General features: G+C 43.9%; 1 protein-coding gene across 2 annotated transcripts in view; it reads left to right on the top strand.

The window, feature by feature from the left end:
• The first annotated feature begins 4,001 nt into the window (after positions 1–4,001).
• GMPS (guanosine monophosphate synthase) overlaps positions 4,002–19,128 on the top strand; it is a 58,910-nt gene continuing 43,783 nt past the window's right edge. Inside the window, exons 1-4 of one of the 2 annotated variants that reach the window (XM_068112904.2) lie at positions 4,002–4,346; positions 9,445–9,626; positions 15,789–15,903; positions 16,133–16,230. In XM_068112904.2, coding sequence (XP_067969005.2) covers positions 4,320–4,346; positions 9,445–9,626; positions 15,789–15,903; positions 16,133–16,230 — 422 coding nt within the window. In that variant the 5' untranslated portion in view covers positions 4,002–4,319. Of the gene's footprint in view, positions 4,347–5,123; positions 5,330–9,444; positions 9,627–15,788; positions 15,904–16,132; positions 16,231–19,128 lie in introns of those variants that run through there. The other variant, XM_078776132.1, reaches the window with a different exon arrangement.

Consider the following 19,128-nt stretch of genomic DNA (forward strand, 5'->3'; position numbering starts at 1 on the left):
GTTTGGACAGGAATCGCTTGCCATGCAGTGACAAAGGCCTGCTGCAATTCACGCACAGAGGTCGGCTGCTGGTCCAAGTGGTCGATTTGACGCGTTAATTCTGCCCACAAGTTCTCTATCGGATTCATATGCGGGGACATGGCAGGCCACTCCATATGCTCTACACCACGGTCAGCAAGAAAGTGTTGGATCATGCGAGCACGATGAGGCCATGCATTGTCATCTTGGAAGACAAAGTTTCCTCGAAAGGCTGCACGAGCAAATGGAAGCAATGTTTCTTCCAGAATGGCCCTGTACTTGAACTGGTTCAGGTTTCCATTCAGAACAACCAGGTCAGTTTTGTCACCTGCATGAAAAGCAGCCCAACCGGTCACCCCACCACCTCCAGCTTGGACTCTTGGCACTATACAATCTTTGTTGTAGGCTTCATGCACTTGTCTGCGCACTCGGACGCGGCCATCTTGACGATAGGCCAGAAATCTAGACTCGTCACTGAAGATCACGTGATTCCAGTGTCCTGGCTGCCATTTGACGGTGCTCTCTGGCCCACTGCAATCGGCGCTGGCGGTGTTGTCTGATCAGGCATGGCTTTCTCAGGGGACGCCTGGCACGATAGCCTGCTTGAACCAGTCGTTGGTTGAATAGCCTTCTGGATACAGGCACATTTGCCAGTTGCTGCCACTCAGCCCCAAGCCGATTAGCTGACTTGGTACGGCCATTGCGGACTAACCGGTGCAGCTGGCGATCATCCCTCCTTGTGGTTCTGCGGGAACGTCCTGGCCTCGGTATTGGAGTAGGGACACCCCTCTGAGCATTTCGTTTCAGGATCTTTGACACCTGACCTTGAGTGATGCCATACTGCCGAGCAATAGCATGCTGTTTCATGTCGTAATTTCGTAAAGCCACCACTCCATGACAAACAGCATTGTCGAGTTGACGGACCATCTCCAGAGGAAGCGGCGATAGCCTTTAGAGACGTGCAGCAGTTGTTTTCCACTAATACAGAATGCAACAACCCTTGTATACCCGACTGTGAAGCCAATCATCAAATGCACCTGTCCGTACATTTTACCACGCCACCTGTGATATAATCCTGTTGTTGACTTCTTGCTGCGACAGACAATCAGTGACATGGTTCTTTTAACAAATAAATCACTAAAGTGTAAAAGAAACTCACTAGATTGATATGCTGAGTTAAGAAAGTAAACCCAAGTCAAGAAAAAATATATATTCCATATTAAATGCCAATTCTGTATATACAGGGTCCGGCTGGGAGGTGTGACGATTTTCAGAAAACTCGTACACAGTTATTTTTAGTCGAATTTCAATTTTTATTTTTTAAAAAGACTACATATATAATGCCATTTAATACACTGTAACAAAGACATTTAAAAAATGTAATTCATGTTTGAATTGGGTATAACAATGCAAGTGGGGGGTCTAGCGCATGTGTGATGGCTGTTGGTTACTCGTTGTTAGGCGCCATTTCAGTAGCCATGGAGCTGTGGACGATTGAACATCGCGTCTTTGTTGTTGAGACGTTTATTCAAACGGGTAGTTCGGTGGTGCTTACACAGCGCAGATTTCGTACTCACTTCAATGTTGGTCGACGTGGCGCCGTTCCGTCTCGAAACACAATATTGAAGTGGGTAAAAAACTTCAGGACAACTGTATCTGTGAGGCCGGGAGCAGCTCGGGGAGGTGATCGAACCGTTAGGACCCCGGAAAACATCGAAAGGGTTCGACAAGCTGTGGAGGCCAGCCCTCGTCGGTCAGCGGTACGGCACGCTCGCGCTCTATGGATGTCAGACAGTCCCTGCACTGCGAGCGAGTCACTGTGTGGGCCGGAATAGTCCGATTCGGCATAATTGGGCCTTATTTTTTCAAGGAAGGCGGACGCACTGTGACAGTCAACTCACAACGTTATGTTACGATGTTGCGCGAGTTCTTACTGCCTGAATTGAGACGACGTCGCATTGACCTCCCTACAGTTTGGTTTCAGCAAGATGGGGCTACTTGCCATACCTCAAGAGAATCAATGGCCTTATTTAGAGAACATTTTCCAGGGCACCTCATTTCAATCCGTGGGGATGTGGAGTGGCCCCCTCGATCGCCCGATCTTTCACCCTGTGACTATTTTTTATGGGGTTACCTGAAAGCTAAGGTTTACATTGAAAAACCACGCACTCTTGAGACCCTTTCAGATGCCATCACCAGAGAAATTCGAGCTATACCACTTGCCATGGTTGAAAGGTCTATGGAGGGTCTCACTAAAATCCGAAATGGAGCGAAATGGACCTCAAAATAACCAATAACTTCCCCATAGCCTACACTTTTCATTTCATTTCATACACAACATATTAAACCAACCTCAATAACATCCGAAATGGATGGTGATTCAGTAGTAAAATTAAATGTTAAAATACTGATCTAAAACAGGTGAGGAATGAATAAAATGTAATGTTAATTAAGTACCCCTAACCCTAACCCTAACAACCCTAACCCTAACCCTAACAACCCTAACCCTAACCCTAATCCATTTCGGATGATTTGAAGGTCCATTTCGCTCCATTTCGGATTTTGAGTCCATTTCGGATTTTAGTGAGACCAGTCTATGGACAACTTTTCCGCGCGTCTGCAAGAATGCTTGGACAAGAACGGCCGCCATTTAGATGTCATTTTTCAAACATGAATTACATTTTTAAAATGTCTTTGTTAGTGTATTACATGGCATTATATATGTAGTCTTTAAAAATAATAAAAATTGAAATTCGACTAAAAATAACTGTACGAGTTTTCTGAAAATCGTCACACCTCCCTGACGGACCCTGTATGTGTATATATATATATATATATATATATATATATATATATATATATATATATATGTATATATATATATATATATATATATATCTATCTATAATTCCAGTAATCTCTGTGTGTGTGTCTGTCTGTGTGTTTGTCTGTGACCGCTGTTTCTCGACAACCACGGGTCCGATATACTTTTAACTTGCCAGGTATATTGCTGGGGACCCGAGGATGTGCCTTTTCAAGGTTTCATATTAATCGGACAATTACTTACCGAGCGATGTCCAAAAAACGATTCAACCAATCAGAGAGCAGCGAACTAGCGCGTGTGCCGAACGTGGCGGACACACTCTGCCTCGGATGGCACATTTGAGAGCGTATTCATTTATTTCACGTTTGCAAACTATGTTGGCGCTATGTTGGCGTTAAACGATGTTTTAAAACTAATAAAAACGAATTTGCGATTCATTCGCTTTCCTGCGCGTTTGTGTACGCGATGGCGATTTCTTTACCAAACTCCGGAAGCCGTTCGCTTTGGACCGAACCATTTCATGTAAATAGAGGGGGGGGTTCTGTGGTCGTTGCGAATGGACCAAACCATTCATGTAAATAGAGGGGGGGGATTGTCACTGTACTCGCAAGCCGTTCGCCGTTCGCTTTGGCGTTGCGAATGGACCAAACCATTTCATGTAAATAGAGGGGGGGGATATAATTTTAGATAGATATATAGTACGGGCATATATATAGTACGGGCATGCCCTAGTATATATAATTTCATATAAATAAAACTCAAACTCCCCCCACGCTTTCGTGAAAAAAAAAAAATATATATATATATATATCGGGGCTACAACAAGACATCAATGTGCCTGTACCTGCTTCTCCGATATCTTTAGAGTTTAGTAAAGACTTGCATGGGCACCATGGACACTCTGACATCGTAACACTCAGTCAAGACACTCAGAACACAACGCAGGTCATTTCGGATAAACTTTCAACCTTCCTTTCCTCGCCGTGCTCTACCCAATGTTTAAATTCTTCATGTAATTCGCAGGAACTTTCGGGGAACCTTCGAATCCCCTGCAATCGCATGATGAACACACCGCGGATCCAACACAGCCACGTGGCATTCATGTGAACCTTTGACCTCTCCCCGTCTCCTAACCCGGAAGTGCTGAATACGCAACATCCGGTGCCTCCTCCTGGCGCGCCCAGAGAAGGGGAAGCGGAGAGTGTGTTTGTGTGTAACTGAGTAAGTGAATGTGAATGTGAGTGTGAATGTGAGTGAGTGAGTCTCCCTAAGTTGATCCCAGTAAGTGAGTGAGAGTTGGTGTGTGTACATTTATATATTTATATATATATTATTTATATATATAAATATATATATATATATATATATGTATGTGTGAGTTTGAGTTAGTGTACGAGAGAGAGGAGGGAAAGAAAAGGAAGGCAAAGAATTTTGTCGTGGGAGAATAGCTCTTCCATCCTCCTTGCTGGGCCCCGCCATGGCCGTCTGCAACGGGGACTCGAAGGTGAGTCTGCCTTGTGTACACGAGCCGTGCGAACTGTTGTACCGTCCGGCCCAAGTTTACACCCATGCCGGCCCTGGCCGACTTGATCATCTCTTCCACGGGAAACAAGTTTGTTTATTTTCTGGGAGCGATCGCACGTGGGTAACGTCTAACGATCACACCAATCGGCTGGTCTTCGGGCGTTGATGTTAACTTTTGTAAACCCACGTGACCGATGCAAACCCAACTCGTTCTGGGTGGTAGTCTCAACCCACGTGACCGATGCAAACCCAACTCGTTCTGCGCGGTGGTCGTCTCAACCCACGTGACCGATGCAAACCCAGCTCGTTTTGGGTGGTCGTCTCAACCCACGTGACCGATGCAAACCCAGCTCGTTTTGGGTGGTCGTCTCAATCCACGTGACCGATGCAAACCCAGCTCGTTTTGGGTGGTCGTCTCAATCCACGTGACCGATGCAAACCCAGCTCGTTTTGGGTGGTAGTCTCAACCCACGTGACCGATGCAAACCCAACTCGTTCTGCGCGGTGGTTTCAACCCACGTGACCGATGCAAACCCAGCTCGTTCTGGGTGGTCGTCTCAACCCACATGACCGATGCAAACCCAGTCTATTCTGGCTTCTGCGTGGTGGTCTCAACCAAGGGTTGTACACCACCCACCGTGTGTCCCCATTTCGTGTTTCGGACGCTTCCCCTCCGAACACTAAAATCGCTCCGTTCTTGCTCAATAATGATTTTTGTGACATCTGGATCAAAGGTCCGTGGTGTAAGTAGATCAAAGATCATTCGGCAAGACCCGAGTTTATTTGTCCTGATTTTGATCTTTGGACTGTGTACATACACGCTCCGAGTTGGTGGTGCACTTGCATTATCTTCTGGTGCGCCGGACTTTGACTCAACACTACGACCAAACTTCTGTCCACCTGGATTGTAGCTTGTCTCGTTTTAAGAAAGCTGCTGAACGTGTCAGACATTAGCTTCAAATGGTAAGTGGTTATACTTCGCAATTACCCAAAACAAGTTTGATACTTATCTCTGCCTATAAATGTGGTAACTTCATGTAAAAAATTATTGTTTGTTGTTGTTGTTGTTGTAAGTGTTCACATAATGGTGACCAGTGTTAGTGTCTCCAGTTTGTGATCCACTGATTTGTCATGTTGCTTTTTCTCTGCTTTGAACGCTTTACGAAGTACACAGCACGTATGTAGAATTGGACGTAGCTCGTGGAAGTGCGGCATATTAGGCCTAGGGGGGCCCAAGGGTCCACACACAAAATGTGATGATCCATTTGCTCTTTTTGTGAAATAATTCTGTTTTCAGATGGAGCCCTTGACCAGTCAGGATGGGAATTTTGCATTTTTCCTGAGTTGCTGGCACACGATGGCCTGTTCCATTTTTGCGGTGTGCTGCGGAGTCTTTAACGCTCGCGAGCGAGTTCTAGCAGATGGGACAACCGGCTTAACCTCGTATCTGCAGGATCACCACAATGGAAATCTAGTCTGTCCTGAAATCAAACCCAGATAAGATGGTCAAAAGATCAAAAGGAGGAATGCTGCCTAAGTTGGGCTGCGATCCTAAACTAGTCATACCAGTGCAACTGAGTGTTGAAAATCATTTGCGTAGTGTGTGTTAATCTGGGATGAGACTTGTGACTGGTCCAGATAGAGACGACGAATTGCAATCTGTATGTTTGAACCACTACCCAAGCTGTACCTATCTATGTAACCTAGGATTTCCGTAAGCGTCACTTCTCAGGCGTCTGGTTTTGCTGGACTTGGACTGACATTTTGAAGAAGTTTGCCGATGGATGTGTATGTGGTGAACTTGTTTTGGCACACACCTCTTGGTGAGCAGAAATGCACCTGGCTCAAAAAAATGAAAATAATTACCTTTATCACAAAAGACCGTTTTGCTGCGTGATCCGCCTTCGATTGTCGAACCGATTATAGTGATGTCGGATTGGTGCTTCTGAAGGCAGGGTGTTGTTGCATCACAAAGTGCTCTGTCCTTTGGACGGACGTTAAGTCGGGTAACCCATGTGTGGACATTAGCAAGTGAACCTGAACGATCGCACGGTGTCTTTCGTGAAGAGTTGGCATGTTATCGCCTGCATGCTCAGGAAGTTTCAAATACCTGCCCTCCTGAGCACGGGCACTGCCTCAGGGGCACAACCAACCGCACCAAAATAACTATGTAACCACTGGGACAAACTCTGAATTGAATACCGGTTCAATTGGAATTCACAAGAAGAAGAAGAGGTTCATGAAATCTCATTTTCCACCTGGGTATGATTTTTACTTCACCAATCTCAATGATGTGCATGAATGAAGCCATTATAGGTTATTTGCAGGTAAAAAACAAATCTCACGCAAATTGGTATGAATCTCCGCAACCACCGGCTCGTGATATGAAGCACCTGAGGTTTAAATCCCGTAACTCCTGTGTTTGTCCATTGTGTGTTTAATATCCTCTTAATTGATGCAAAAGTCCACTAAAATCGATGTCCATTTATGTATAAAACTCCATCCATGAGGCTCAGATCACTGGATGTGGGAGGGGCAGATATATACACACATCATCTATATGTGTGTGTATATATATATATATATATATATATATATATATATATATATATATATATATATATATATATATATATATATATATATATAGATATATATATATATATAGATATATGTGTGTGTGTGTTTTTAGCGGGAAAATGGCCTTAAAATGCCTGTTGTTTTGTTGTGTATATATATTATATATATATATACTGTATATATATATATATATATATATATATATATACAGTGAAACCTTGACTTACGAGTTTAATTCGTTCTGTGACCGAGCTCGTAACTCAATTTGCTTGTTTCTCAAATTAAATTTCCCCATTAAAATGCATTGAAATGCTATTAATCCGTTCCAGCCCCCCAAAAACCACACCAATTTTTTTTTTCATATACAGTATATATATAAATATCTCGCGCTTTATATTTCACCTGTATGCAGCATACAAGTTGGCAGGATGGCCTGGACTGGAGGTACGCACACTTGACTCTAAACTGTCCAGCCTGGGTTTGAATCCCGACCCAGCTATAACCTGTCATGTCGGGGTTTCACAGGCAGGGTGATTCATCAATGTGTGTACCGCTAAACTGGGCGCCCCATTTGCGTCCCATTGGTTGTTGGATGTTAAGGATCTCACCGTGTCTTCCACAAAGAGAAGGCGAGCTATCGCCGGCACTCTGAATAAGTTGTGGCCTGGCATGCTCTTCTCCTCTGCCGTTATATACGTCCTCCTCGGCATCTTTTTCCAGAAGAGCCCTGTCTCGTCACAGTTGAAGATTTGCTGGGGGATGTATCCTTCGGCTTGTATCAGTTCGGCAAAAGTTATAATAAAATCTTCAGCTGCCTTCACATCCGAGCTTGCTGCCTCACCATGCCTGACGACGGAGTGAATGCCGGTCCTCTTCTTAAAATTATCAAACCATCCCCGACTGGCTTTGAATGACTCTTCCGATGCCTCGTCCATTGATGTTCCCGCCGTCTGCTGCACCAAATCCCCGTAAATGTCTCGGGCCTTCTCACACATGATGCTCTCGGTCACGGTATCTCCTGCGAGCTGCTTCTCCGTCAACCACACAAACAACAACTTCTCCATCTCTTCATGGATAGAGGTCCGGAGCTTTGAAATAATCGTAACGCCCTTGGCTGGCGTTATAGCCTTTATCGACTCCTTCTGCTTCAAAATCGTACATATCGTAGAAGTACTACGATCGTACTGCCTCGCCAAGTCGACAACACGCACACCTCGCTCATGTTTTTCGACGATTGCGTGTTTTATATCCAAGCACATCATCCTCTTCTTCTTCTCAGTACTGCCCTTGGCATTCAATTTCTTAGAACCCATGGTTAAAACTAAGAAATTTTCCAAAATAACCAAAATGCGAAAACAAAGCAGCAGCGATATACGGCAGAGATGCTTGCACGGCAAGATAACCACGTGACCGGAACCCACCTGGTGGCGGGTGGCGTAAGCTCGTAACTCAGATCTCGGCTCGCATCTCAAAGCAAAAAACCGCCCGAGCGACGGCTCGTATCTCGGAAAACTCGTAAGTTGGTGCACTCGTAAGTCAAGGTTTCACTGTATATATATACATAAATATATATATATATATATATATATATATATATATATACAGTATATATATATATATATATATATATATATATATATATATATATATATATATATATATATATATATACAACAACAACAACAACATGCATTTTAAAGGCCATTTCCCCTACTAGAGCGGGGGTTAGCCTTAAATACATATACATAATATACTTTCGCTGGAGATGAATCGATCGAAGCTTAGCTCAGTCAGGTTTGATCCCAGTTCTGATGTTTTTGCGATTATGAAAGGCGAAACTTTTCTGAAGTGGCTTCATTGATGTGTAATGTGAGTAAAAGAGTTAGAATTCTGCCGATCACCAAATCCGCAAATCTCACTCTCCATATATTGTTCTCTCTCCCCTGCTCGCCTGATGGTATCACATTCGGACACGACTAAAGTTATGTACCTGCCATTCGGGGAAGTTCTGGGCTAAAGGTTGGAAACTGTTGACCGATGGTGCCCAGCTGATAATCCGGATGGTTATTGAATCAGACACTTGATAAGATGAAGGAATTTTTCACAATTCCCTAGAATCAAAGGTTTATTTTGGTGAGGAATCTCCCGTTAAGATGTCGTTGAGATAAAAAAAGAATAATTGAGTTTCACGATGTTCTCCATATATTTTTCCCTTATTTATCTGTAACTTACATTGATTGCGGTGTATATTTTTACGAGGCACCTTGTTTTTACGAGTCTAAGCAGTGTTACTTTTGTAATCATGTTTTTTTGTTGTTGTTGTCATCAGCCTGCCATTTAACCCATGCAGGTGATTTGTAATTGGACCATGGTACCATCTTAAAGTTACTGCTGGTAATGGGGTTTTTAAAGTGAAACCTATTGGGTGTTGTGCAGGAGCAGCTCGACCTCACTTTAATCCGTTTCCGTGTTTTGCGTCTTCTGTCCCCTGTTTTCAGTTGATGACGTCGGAAAGGGCCAACGTGGCCTTGGATGAGCATTTCAAGGAGGCTGTGGTAATATTGGATGCTGGTGCACAGTATGGTAAGATAATCGATCGCCGTGTACGAGAACTGCTCGTACAATCTGAAATTCGGCCACTCGACACCCCTGCCTTCTTATTGAAAGAACAAGGATTCAGGTGTGCTTTCTTTTTATTTCACCCCTTTCTCTCCTCAATCCTTGTCTCCTCTTTTGTCTGTACTTCCTCTCTCCTGATCTGATCTCTCCCTTGATTTCAATCACATCTCCCTTTCGTTGACCTGATCTCGTCTTCTTGCTCCTCTTCTTTTTGTCTCATCTCCTGCCGAATATTTATTTAGCTACACTTGTCTCTCTTTAGCTCGTCTTCTCTCTATATCTCCTTTCTTTTTTATTTTGTCTCTTCCTTATCCACTTTCCTCTCCCCTTTCAATAACTTGCCCATCTCTCTCTAACCTATATGAGGGCATCTGTTTATTACATAATTATGGTGGGATCTTTGACCCAGCACCGGTTTGCTCTGTACATATCCCCTTCCTTCCCCTATCCTCATTCCTTCTTCCTTTCTATCCCTGCTACTCCCCCACTCCCCTGTCCTAATGTATCTCTCCTTTCACCCTCACCTTATTATATATATATGTCGAAAGATTTGCAGCTCAGGATTCATATTGTAAAAAAAAGTATTATTATGAAATATATATTGATATTGATATCCTTTAGATATATATATATATATATAACTGTAAGAAATAGTAGAAACTCCACAGTACGAGCAGGGAGTCTCATTTGCATTGAATAAATAATCGTTGGATTAAATAAGACGCGGGCGTAGCTTCAGGACGTCGATCTTTAATTGTCGACAAGCTTTCGACCAACAAAGGTCTTCTTCTGAGTCGGCCCCAAGTTCAACGGAAGGCCCTAACAACCCTAATATATATATATATATATATATATATATATATATATATATATATATATATATATATATATATATATATTGTAACGAATGTGGAAACGTTACAATGTGAACGTTACAAAAGTACGGTAACACCCTGTTAATGTAAATAATGGTCGCAGTCGGCGTCCTAGTTAATTGCATGAAACTTACACGCAGGTCACGATATATCTTTTAAATAGTGTATTTCCTTATTCCATGTAGGCTAAATATGTGTTTTCCCACTAGATTGACTTTGCATTGTATCAAACAAAATAAGCGTAGGCCCTTCCAATTTCCCCAAAACCTCCCTTCCAATTGCCTTCCGCATTTTGGCCGGTTTTCTTCAAACCACCATTGGCCACGAGGTAGGGTTGGGGAGGAAAGGCGTGTCTCCACCTCGTCATAAGAGGGAAGGAGTGAACCAGCCCTAACAGCCAATCAACACCGCGGTGAGTGACCCGGTAGGCGTGCCCTCGGAGTCGGCGGCTTGATTTCGCTCGAGGTGATAAAAGCGACTGTAAGGGACTGCTTTATGAGATGACCCTGGGAGAGGAGCAAAGAGGCTGCACCAAAAGGAGCGGTGAGATGCGAAACGCTCCAAGCCAAAGAGGAGAGGTACTCGTCAAGGAAACCAGCTTTGGAGAGACGCGCTGAAAGGAGGGAGACGGCCCCACCCCAAGAAAAGGAGCAGGTGTGCCGAACCAGCGCGTGACGTCTACCGCAGTGGAGACACGACGGAGGGTTTCCCACCAAAACCGCGAGGAATTGCGAACTGCGGCCTCCCGACCTTGCCTCCCTCTCAAGCAATCCATCTCAAGCCTTACCTGCCTGCATATATCCCCTGTGTAAGTGTGAACGTCCTGTCCTACTCATTGTCTTGGGGTTAAGTAAGAATGAATAGTGTAAGTTAACGATTCGCTGTGTTACTGCTTCTTCCATCCATTGCTTGTGTGTGTATAATAAAATCTGTTCTTCCTCCGTATTCTTCTTCTTCTTTTTCATTCTCTTTCGGTCGCTTTAGAGATTTCCCGATTGAATATCTGTGGGGCGATCTGGTCAACGTCGGGTGGAATCGGGTTTTAATCGGGGAGTAACTGTTCGGACGCGGTTAAATACACCACCGCTCGGTCAATATAACATCTAAAAGCCGCGTCTGTAACAATATATATATATATATCTGGAAAAAGTTAAATGATTTACAGACGTAGCTGTAGGACAATCTTTAGTCATGACACGCATTTGGCCAAATAGGTCTTGTCAAGGCCCTAACAACTCAGGATCGCAGCCCAATCATCTGCACTGGATAGTGCAGATGATTGCTTTCCCTCCCCCCCCCCCCCCCCCCCCCCCCAACAACCCTAACAACCAGCGATAGGACACACAGTTGATCAAACAATGGCTAACCCACAACACGGAAACGGATTAAAGTGAGGTCGAGCTGTTCCTGCACAACAAGCAATATTTTTCACTTTAAAAACCCCATTACCAGCAGTATCTTTAAGATGGTACCTTGGTCCAATTACAAATCGCCTGCATGGGTTAAATGGCAGGCTGATGACGACAACAAAAAACATGATTACGAAAGTAATACTGCTCGACTCGTAAAAACAAGCAAGCAAGCAACTACGGGCAGTGTTATGACAGCACTTTCTACAAGAGCAGCATGTACGCATACAAGATAATGGTACGATATTGATACATAATTCAATATATACAAAAGGATAGAGGTTCCATAACAGCTCTCACCTTTCTCAATGAGAGTGAGTGTATAGTATGAGCATATACATTACATACGTACATATATAAACATGTACACATTCACATACTGTTTATATTCATATACATACATGTACACATCCACACTCTGCCTGCATTTGTCAATATGACAGATGGAAAGGTGAAAAGGATCTTATTCTGAACTAGAACGGCATTCCGCATAATCAATAAACTCCGTAAAGAGCATACCTCCGCCAGGTGAACAGTTTACGTTTTGTATCCCAGAGTAGACCAGAAAATCACAATAGAGAATCACATTGAATCAAAATCGTCCATCCACAACTTTTTGAGATATCCTGCTTTGTATCGTTTTTTGGCCCTATATTCCAATGGTGAAGAATCACTTGACAAAATTCTACTAGCCAGATCCGGATCCGGATCTTCACCAAAATTGAATTGATTTGTTCTTGTCACACACCAAACCTCTCCACTAAGTTTCGTCCAAATCTGTCCACAACTTTTTGAGATAACTATGTATTGTTTTTGCTCCTATCTCCCAATGGTGAAGAATCACTTTAAAAATTTTAGTAGCCGGATCCGGATCTTCACCAAAATCTAATCATTTCGTCCTTGTCACATACACTACCTCTCTGCCAAATTTCGTCCGAATCCATCCACACCTTTTTGAGATATCTTGTTCACAAACAGACAGACAGGGGTGAAAACATAACCTCCATCCACCTTTGGAGGCGGAGGTAAAAAGTGAAGTGAATGAGTTAAAGCATGTTGAGGTGAATGTGTTGAGGTACTTTGGAATGAATGAGTTGGAACACTTGTTACTCGTCAACATTTATGCCATGAGGGAACTTTGTTTGAAGTTTCTGCATCTAAAAAGACACATCTCAGGATTTTGGTGTGTGGTTGATTTGCAATTAATGTGAAGGCAGAGATTTGAATATCGTCTATTGAGTGATCTGGTAGATTCATATGTATTGTATAAGGCAGAGATTTGCCCTGATTGGTGTGAAAATTTCTAATCTCTGACCTTTTGTTTTTAAGCGTTTGTAGACCGTGTTATTAAAGCCTGGTGTTGGCTTAGCGGTTAGGGTGCCAGCTTAGGATCCTCGGATCCTGGGTTCGAATCCCGGTCGATCGCTGAATTAACGCCAGCGGGGTTGACTCAGCCTGTCATCCTTCCGAGGTCGGCTAATTGAGTACCAGTTCACTGGTAATTCCCTGTTTGTCGTAAAAGGCGACAAACAGGGTTGGCGTCAGGAAGGGCATCCGGCCGTAAAACATTGCTTCAAAAAGGGGACCAACAACAACAAACAACAACAACCACGGTGTCCGAAAAAGGCCAACCCCTGCTTTGCAGGGAAAAATGGCCTCTAAAGGTTCTCAGTTTTCAAAGATTTTAGAAGGAAATAAATTCTGCAGTTCCACCATTGGACAAAAGTTCCCCATCACCTCCAATATGAACTGTAAATCTAAATGCGTCATATACCTCATCACTTTTCAAAGATGTACTTTTTTTTTGTATACTAAGTCGAGGCTCGTGTAAGGACAAACACATAGAACATATAATAAAGGGAGCAGGAGGCAAGAGGAGGAGAGAGAGGGAAGCACCGCTGGCTTGTTCGAGAGAACTGTTTGGGGCTATGCAACAACAACCCCACCATGGGATGGGGAGTACTTTACATGTGCCAAGTTTAAATTTTTTCCATGGAGCGGTTTCGGAGAAGGGTCCAAGGTTTTGGTTTTTTTTGGCCAACTTGGCTGCCACACCATGTGACCTATGACGTCATAATTGTCATAAAAATTATGCATGGGTCGTCACTCCTATAGTCAATATCCCGTGTCAATTGGACAGGCGGTTGCAAAGAAAATGAATTTAAAAATAAAGTACACGTCCAAAAATGGCAGAATAATAATATAGAATAAACATAACAAAATCTATGGGGTACCAGCCTGTTAAGGCTTGGTACCCTAATTATGAAAAAACGTATAAATAAACACTACCATGCTTATTTGTCTTCCTCTTCATCTTCTCACTCCAACACTGCTTCATTAACTATTCTTCTTTTTTTCTGCTTCTGCTTCTTCTTCAGTCAGCTCTCAGGCTGAACTAGCTTACCAGTGCAGCATCAAGCATATAGAGTTGATTGATGGACATGTTTGACAATGCAAGGTTTCTAAGATAGTACCTCTGTTTCAACACCAAAAATGGAAATTAAGCATTGATTAATAGTTCAATAAATTATTCTAAACAATTTTTCTCATCTATTGTTTTAGCTCACCTGGAACGAAGTTCAGGGGAGCTTATGCGATGGCGCGTCGTCAATCCGTCCGTCCGTCAATCCGTCCATCCGTAAACACTTGCAACTTTTTCTCCAAAACCTCTGAAGGGATTGTGACCAAATTTGGCACAAATTATATTTGTTATGTTGTGACTAAAGTTTGTTCATGGCATTAAAAAAAATCGGTTTCTAAGGGGGTCTATCGGGGGTCAAAGTGGATCCAGGTTTGACCCCCCCCCTCCCCTCCACCCCCTACAACCCCAAAAAATAGGAATTTGCTTTCTCCTCTGAAACTACACACACTATTTCGATGAAACCTGACCACAAACTTCATGACCCGTGATGTACCGAAGTTTCTTCACAGCACTAAGAAAATCGAAGTCGAAGGAGGTATATGGGTTTAAAGTGGGTCCGGGTTCGACCCCCCCCCCCCCCCCACCCCATCCCCCCAAATAACTGTTTGCTCTCTTCTCTGAAAGCCTGGCGTTGAAAGCCTGGCCTGGCGTAGCCTGGCGTTGGCTTAGCGGCTAGGGTGCCAGCTTAGGATCCTGGGTTCGAATCCCGGTCGATCGCTGAATTAACGCCAGGGGGGTTGACTCAGCCTGTCATCCTTCCGAGGTCGGCTAATTGAGTACCAGTTCACTGGTAATTCCCTGCTTGTCGTAAAAGGCGACAAACAGGGTTGGCGGCAGGAAGGGCATCCGGCCGTAAAACATTGCTTCAAAAAGGGGACCAACAACAACAAACAACAACAACCACGGTGTCCGAAAAAGGCCAACCCCTGCTTGCGGGGGAAAATGGCCTCTAAAGGTGGTGGTTTTTTCTCTTCTCTGAAACTACACAGACGATTTCGATGAAACTTGACCACAACCTTCATCACCCATGATGTATCAATATTTGTTCACTGCATTAGAAAAATTGTGGTCTGAGATGGTTACCAGGCTGGGGGGGGGGGGGGGGGCGATAAAGTCTTATGATTATGTTTGTATGATTCTACATGCTGCCCTGTCTTCTAGCAATCATTGAAATTGGTTTAAAATACCCTTGGTCAGTGCAGTATACTGTTTATTCTTCCAGGTGGGCTCCAGGGGTATTGCCCTTATGTTTTTATTTTTGGTCAAGGTTTCCTGATATGTTAAACATCTAAACTAAAGTGGATGCAACCTATGTACAGTATGTTGGTTATGTAAATGTCTACATAATTTTGCGATTGGGGAGAGGAGGAGTGACAAATCAACCATGCTCCTTGTACAGAGGTCCCCTTATACATGGGGATTTACAGTAATTGTGTGATAAATAGATGGTCCTTATGGGAATATAATTCTGTTGATTATATGTAGATCACATTGTGTTTGTGCTTTGGACAATGCAGGGCAATCATCATCTCAGGTGGTCCTAACTCTGTCTATATGGAGGATGCTCCTCGCTTTGACCCTGCCATCTTCACGCTCGGAGTCCCCGTGCTGGGAATATGTTATGGCATGCACGTAAGTGCCCGTGTTTCCCTGGCCCATAAATCACCAAAAAAAAAAAAATCGTATTTCGCCTTCATGTCTGTAAAATCCACTTTTGCAAACTCGAGTGCGTTTTTGTCATCTGCCTAGCATTGGCAAGGGCTATGTGTTATTCAGGTTATCCATTGAGATGTTGCGGCATGCAGATTGGAGGTTTGGAACTGTGCTTCTTTTAATGTGAGGGGTGTTTGTGTGTATGTAGATTATGAATAAGGTTTTTGGAGGGACTGTACAGCATTCTGAAATCAGAGAGGATGGTCAATTTGTCGTTGGAATTGACAACACGTGCTCCATCTTCAGGTGAGAGGACATTCAAATCTTAGAGCAATTATATTCCTGTCTGCTCACGTTCAATTATTTCAACTTTTGACTATTTCCATGTTGCTTGAAAATTTCAAGCTCAGTATCCTTGGTTACTGTGTGGTTAGTCACGGTCACCGCTGGCTACTTGTGATGGCGGTAGGATTCTTGTTTTATTTGTTGTTTTAATTTCAAAAAAGCAGGTGAAACTACATGAAACATTACTGTTGTGCGGATGGCAACCTCATGGTAACTGCAATGACAATACAAGTGATTACCATCAAACACGAGAGTCTAACGTTCCACGGATTAATCAAATGGTCAATAACTCACATTAGTCGATGCCCCTGATAGGTTAAACTTCCATTGTATTCTGTACATGCCGGTTACCGAACTCAGGATGATTGCTAATTTAATCCTCCAAGGGTAATCGATCAATCTTCCAAATCTCGATGCTGTGGAATGGCAGGGTGAAGAGGGACACATGGTGTCTTAAGAAATAAAGAATTTATGACATAAGACAAGAAACAAAATCTTGAAGGGAAAGAAAAACTATTTGTAAAAGTGCAATAACTTGTTTTTAAGAGAAAGTAACCCACACACTCATATGGTAATTGGAATAAATGGAAGATGGATGCATGGGTTGTACTCGTGCTGCTCTGGGACCAGGATGCAGTTTGGCATGGCATGGTCAGGCAGGTGGCATTCCTAACCGTATTTCCTGTCTCGATCCTATCAAAATACTGTAATTCTTCATTTGGGCTGCACTCTCCTCCTGTGTGTTAGTTCTCAGCATGGTGTTGTCCTGTTGGAGTCCAAGCTCCGACGTCTCCTTCTCAGTTTTACTTTTAGAACCAGCATGCGCTTTTATTGCCCAATGACTCCTCACCCCGGTGTGTACCCCAGTTTAGAATAGGTACACCATATCCCTGCGTGTCGTAAGAGGCGACAAAAAGGGTTGGCGTCAGGAAGGGCATCCGGCCATAAAACATTGCCTCAAAAAGGGAACCATGACAATTACAAATGGGCATGGTACAGCCTGAAGTACCCCGTGGAGGACCCCACTCCCTCTCGTCAAAACTCAAGGTGGGGAACCCAATCGAAGCAAGGGTGGAAGTCACCCCATTTATAATGACGAAGCGTCTGATGCCCCACGTGGAGATCGGTTTCTGAGGTTTGGGACATAGAATGTAGGGACAATGACAGGGAGATCAGGAGAAGTGGTGGATGTATTGGTCAGAAGAAGAGTGGACATATGTTGTGTGCAGGAGACGAGACAGTGTGGTGAGTGTGACTAGAGTGAGTGAAAGGTTTATGATGGTGAAAATGATGATTGGAAAGCTCTTGGTGAACGTCATCTCGGGATATGCTCCGCAGGTTGGTCGGAGCGATGAAGAGAAGGACAAGTTCTGGTGTGCGATGGAGAATCTGATGGAAAACGTGAAAGATGAGGAAGTTGTTGTGGTAGGAGGAGACCTAAATGGACATGTGGGAAGGAGTCTGGACGGTTTTGAGGGAGTTCATGGGGGTTATGGATATGGTGTGAGAAATGGAGAAGGTGAAAGGATTTTGGAGTTTGCTGATGGAGCTGATTTGTTGATTTGTAATACTCAGTTCCAGAAAGAGGATAATAAGCTTGTTACATACACGTCAGTTAGGTCTACCACAACCGTTGACTACCTGATGGTGCATAGGCGAGATAGGGGGCACCTCCGGGACACAAAGGTGATCCCGGGGGAGGAGGCTGTTTCACAGCTCCACTTGGTTGTCTGCGACATAAGGGTGAAAGGTGTGAGGAGAGCTCGGCGGGTGAAGTACCAACCGAGAATGAAGGTGTGGAGGTTGAAAGAGGTGACAGTGAGGGAGGCATTAAAACAGAGGCTGAGTATGGTGGAGGATGATGTGGTTGAGCTTGAAAGTGGTTGGATGTCAATGAAAGATAGTCTGTTGGGAGCCGTTGGTGAGGTATGTGGATGGACAAAAGGACCACCGAGGCACTCGGAGACATGGTGGTGGGATGATGAAGTTGGAAAGAGGATTGACACGAAGAGGAAGAAGTTCAAGGAGTGGCAGAAGGCGAAGGGTACGGGGGCAGAAAAGGCAGAGCATGAAAGTTATAAGGCAGCCAAAAAGGGTGCAAAGAAAGAGGTAGCAAAGGCGCAGGAGGCATATAGGAAAATGTTTGGAGAACGCTTGGATTTGGAAGATGGTCAGAGAGCAGTATTCAGGATTGCAAAGCAGATAGCGAAAGAGAGGTGCGATGTGATAGGGGTGAGTTGCTTGAAGGATGAAGTGGGACAAATCCTTGTGGACCCAGGTGGAATTAAAGGAAGATGGAAGAGATATATGGAAATGCTGTGGAATGCAGAGAATGAATGGGACGGCAACATCGAGAGTAACCCAGTTTTAGGATCGGCAGAGAAGATAACTGAGAAGGCAGTTGAGGAAGCGATAAAAGCAATACAACAACAACAGGCATTTTAAGGCCATTTTCCCTGCAAGAGCGGGGGTTAGCCTTGCGGTCCCCATGACAATCTTCTCCATTTTGCCCTATTTTCTACATCTGCCCTTGTTAACCCCCTTGCCCGCATTTCTTCTTCGACCATCTTTAGCCAAGTCTTTCCCGGTCTTCCCCGTCCTCTACTTCCTTCTACATTCATTTCCATCACTCTTCTCAACCAGTCACTTTCATCCTTCCTCAACACATGACCAAACCATCTCAAACTTTTTCTCTTCACAGCATCCATCACAGGCTCTATTCCCATAATCTTTCGCAATTCATCATTTGTCTTCCTCTCTCTCTCAACAATACTCCACACATCCACCGAACCATTCGCATTTCCACCCTTTCCAGCCTTCGTTGCTGCTCTACGTTCATTACCCATGTCTCGCTCCCAT

The sequence above is a fragment of the Myxine glutinosa genome, chromosome 4 (genome assembly GCF_964187855.1).
Source record: "Myxine glutinosa chromosome 4, kmMyxGlut1.1, whole genome shotgun sequence".
NCBI lineage: Eukaryota > Metazoa > Chordata > Myxini > Myxiniformes > Myxinidae > Myxine > Myxine glutinosa.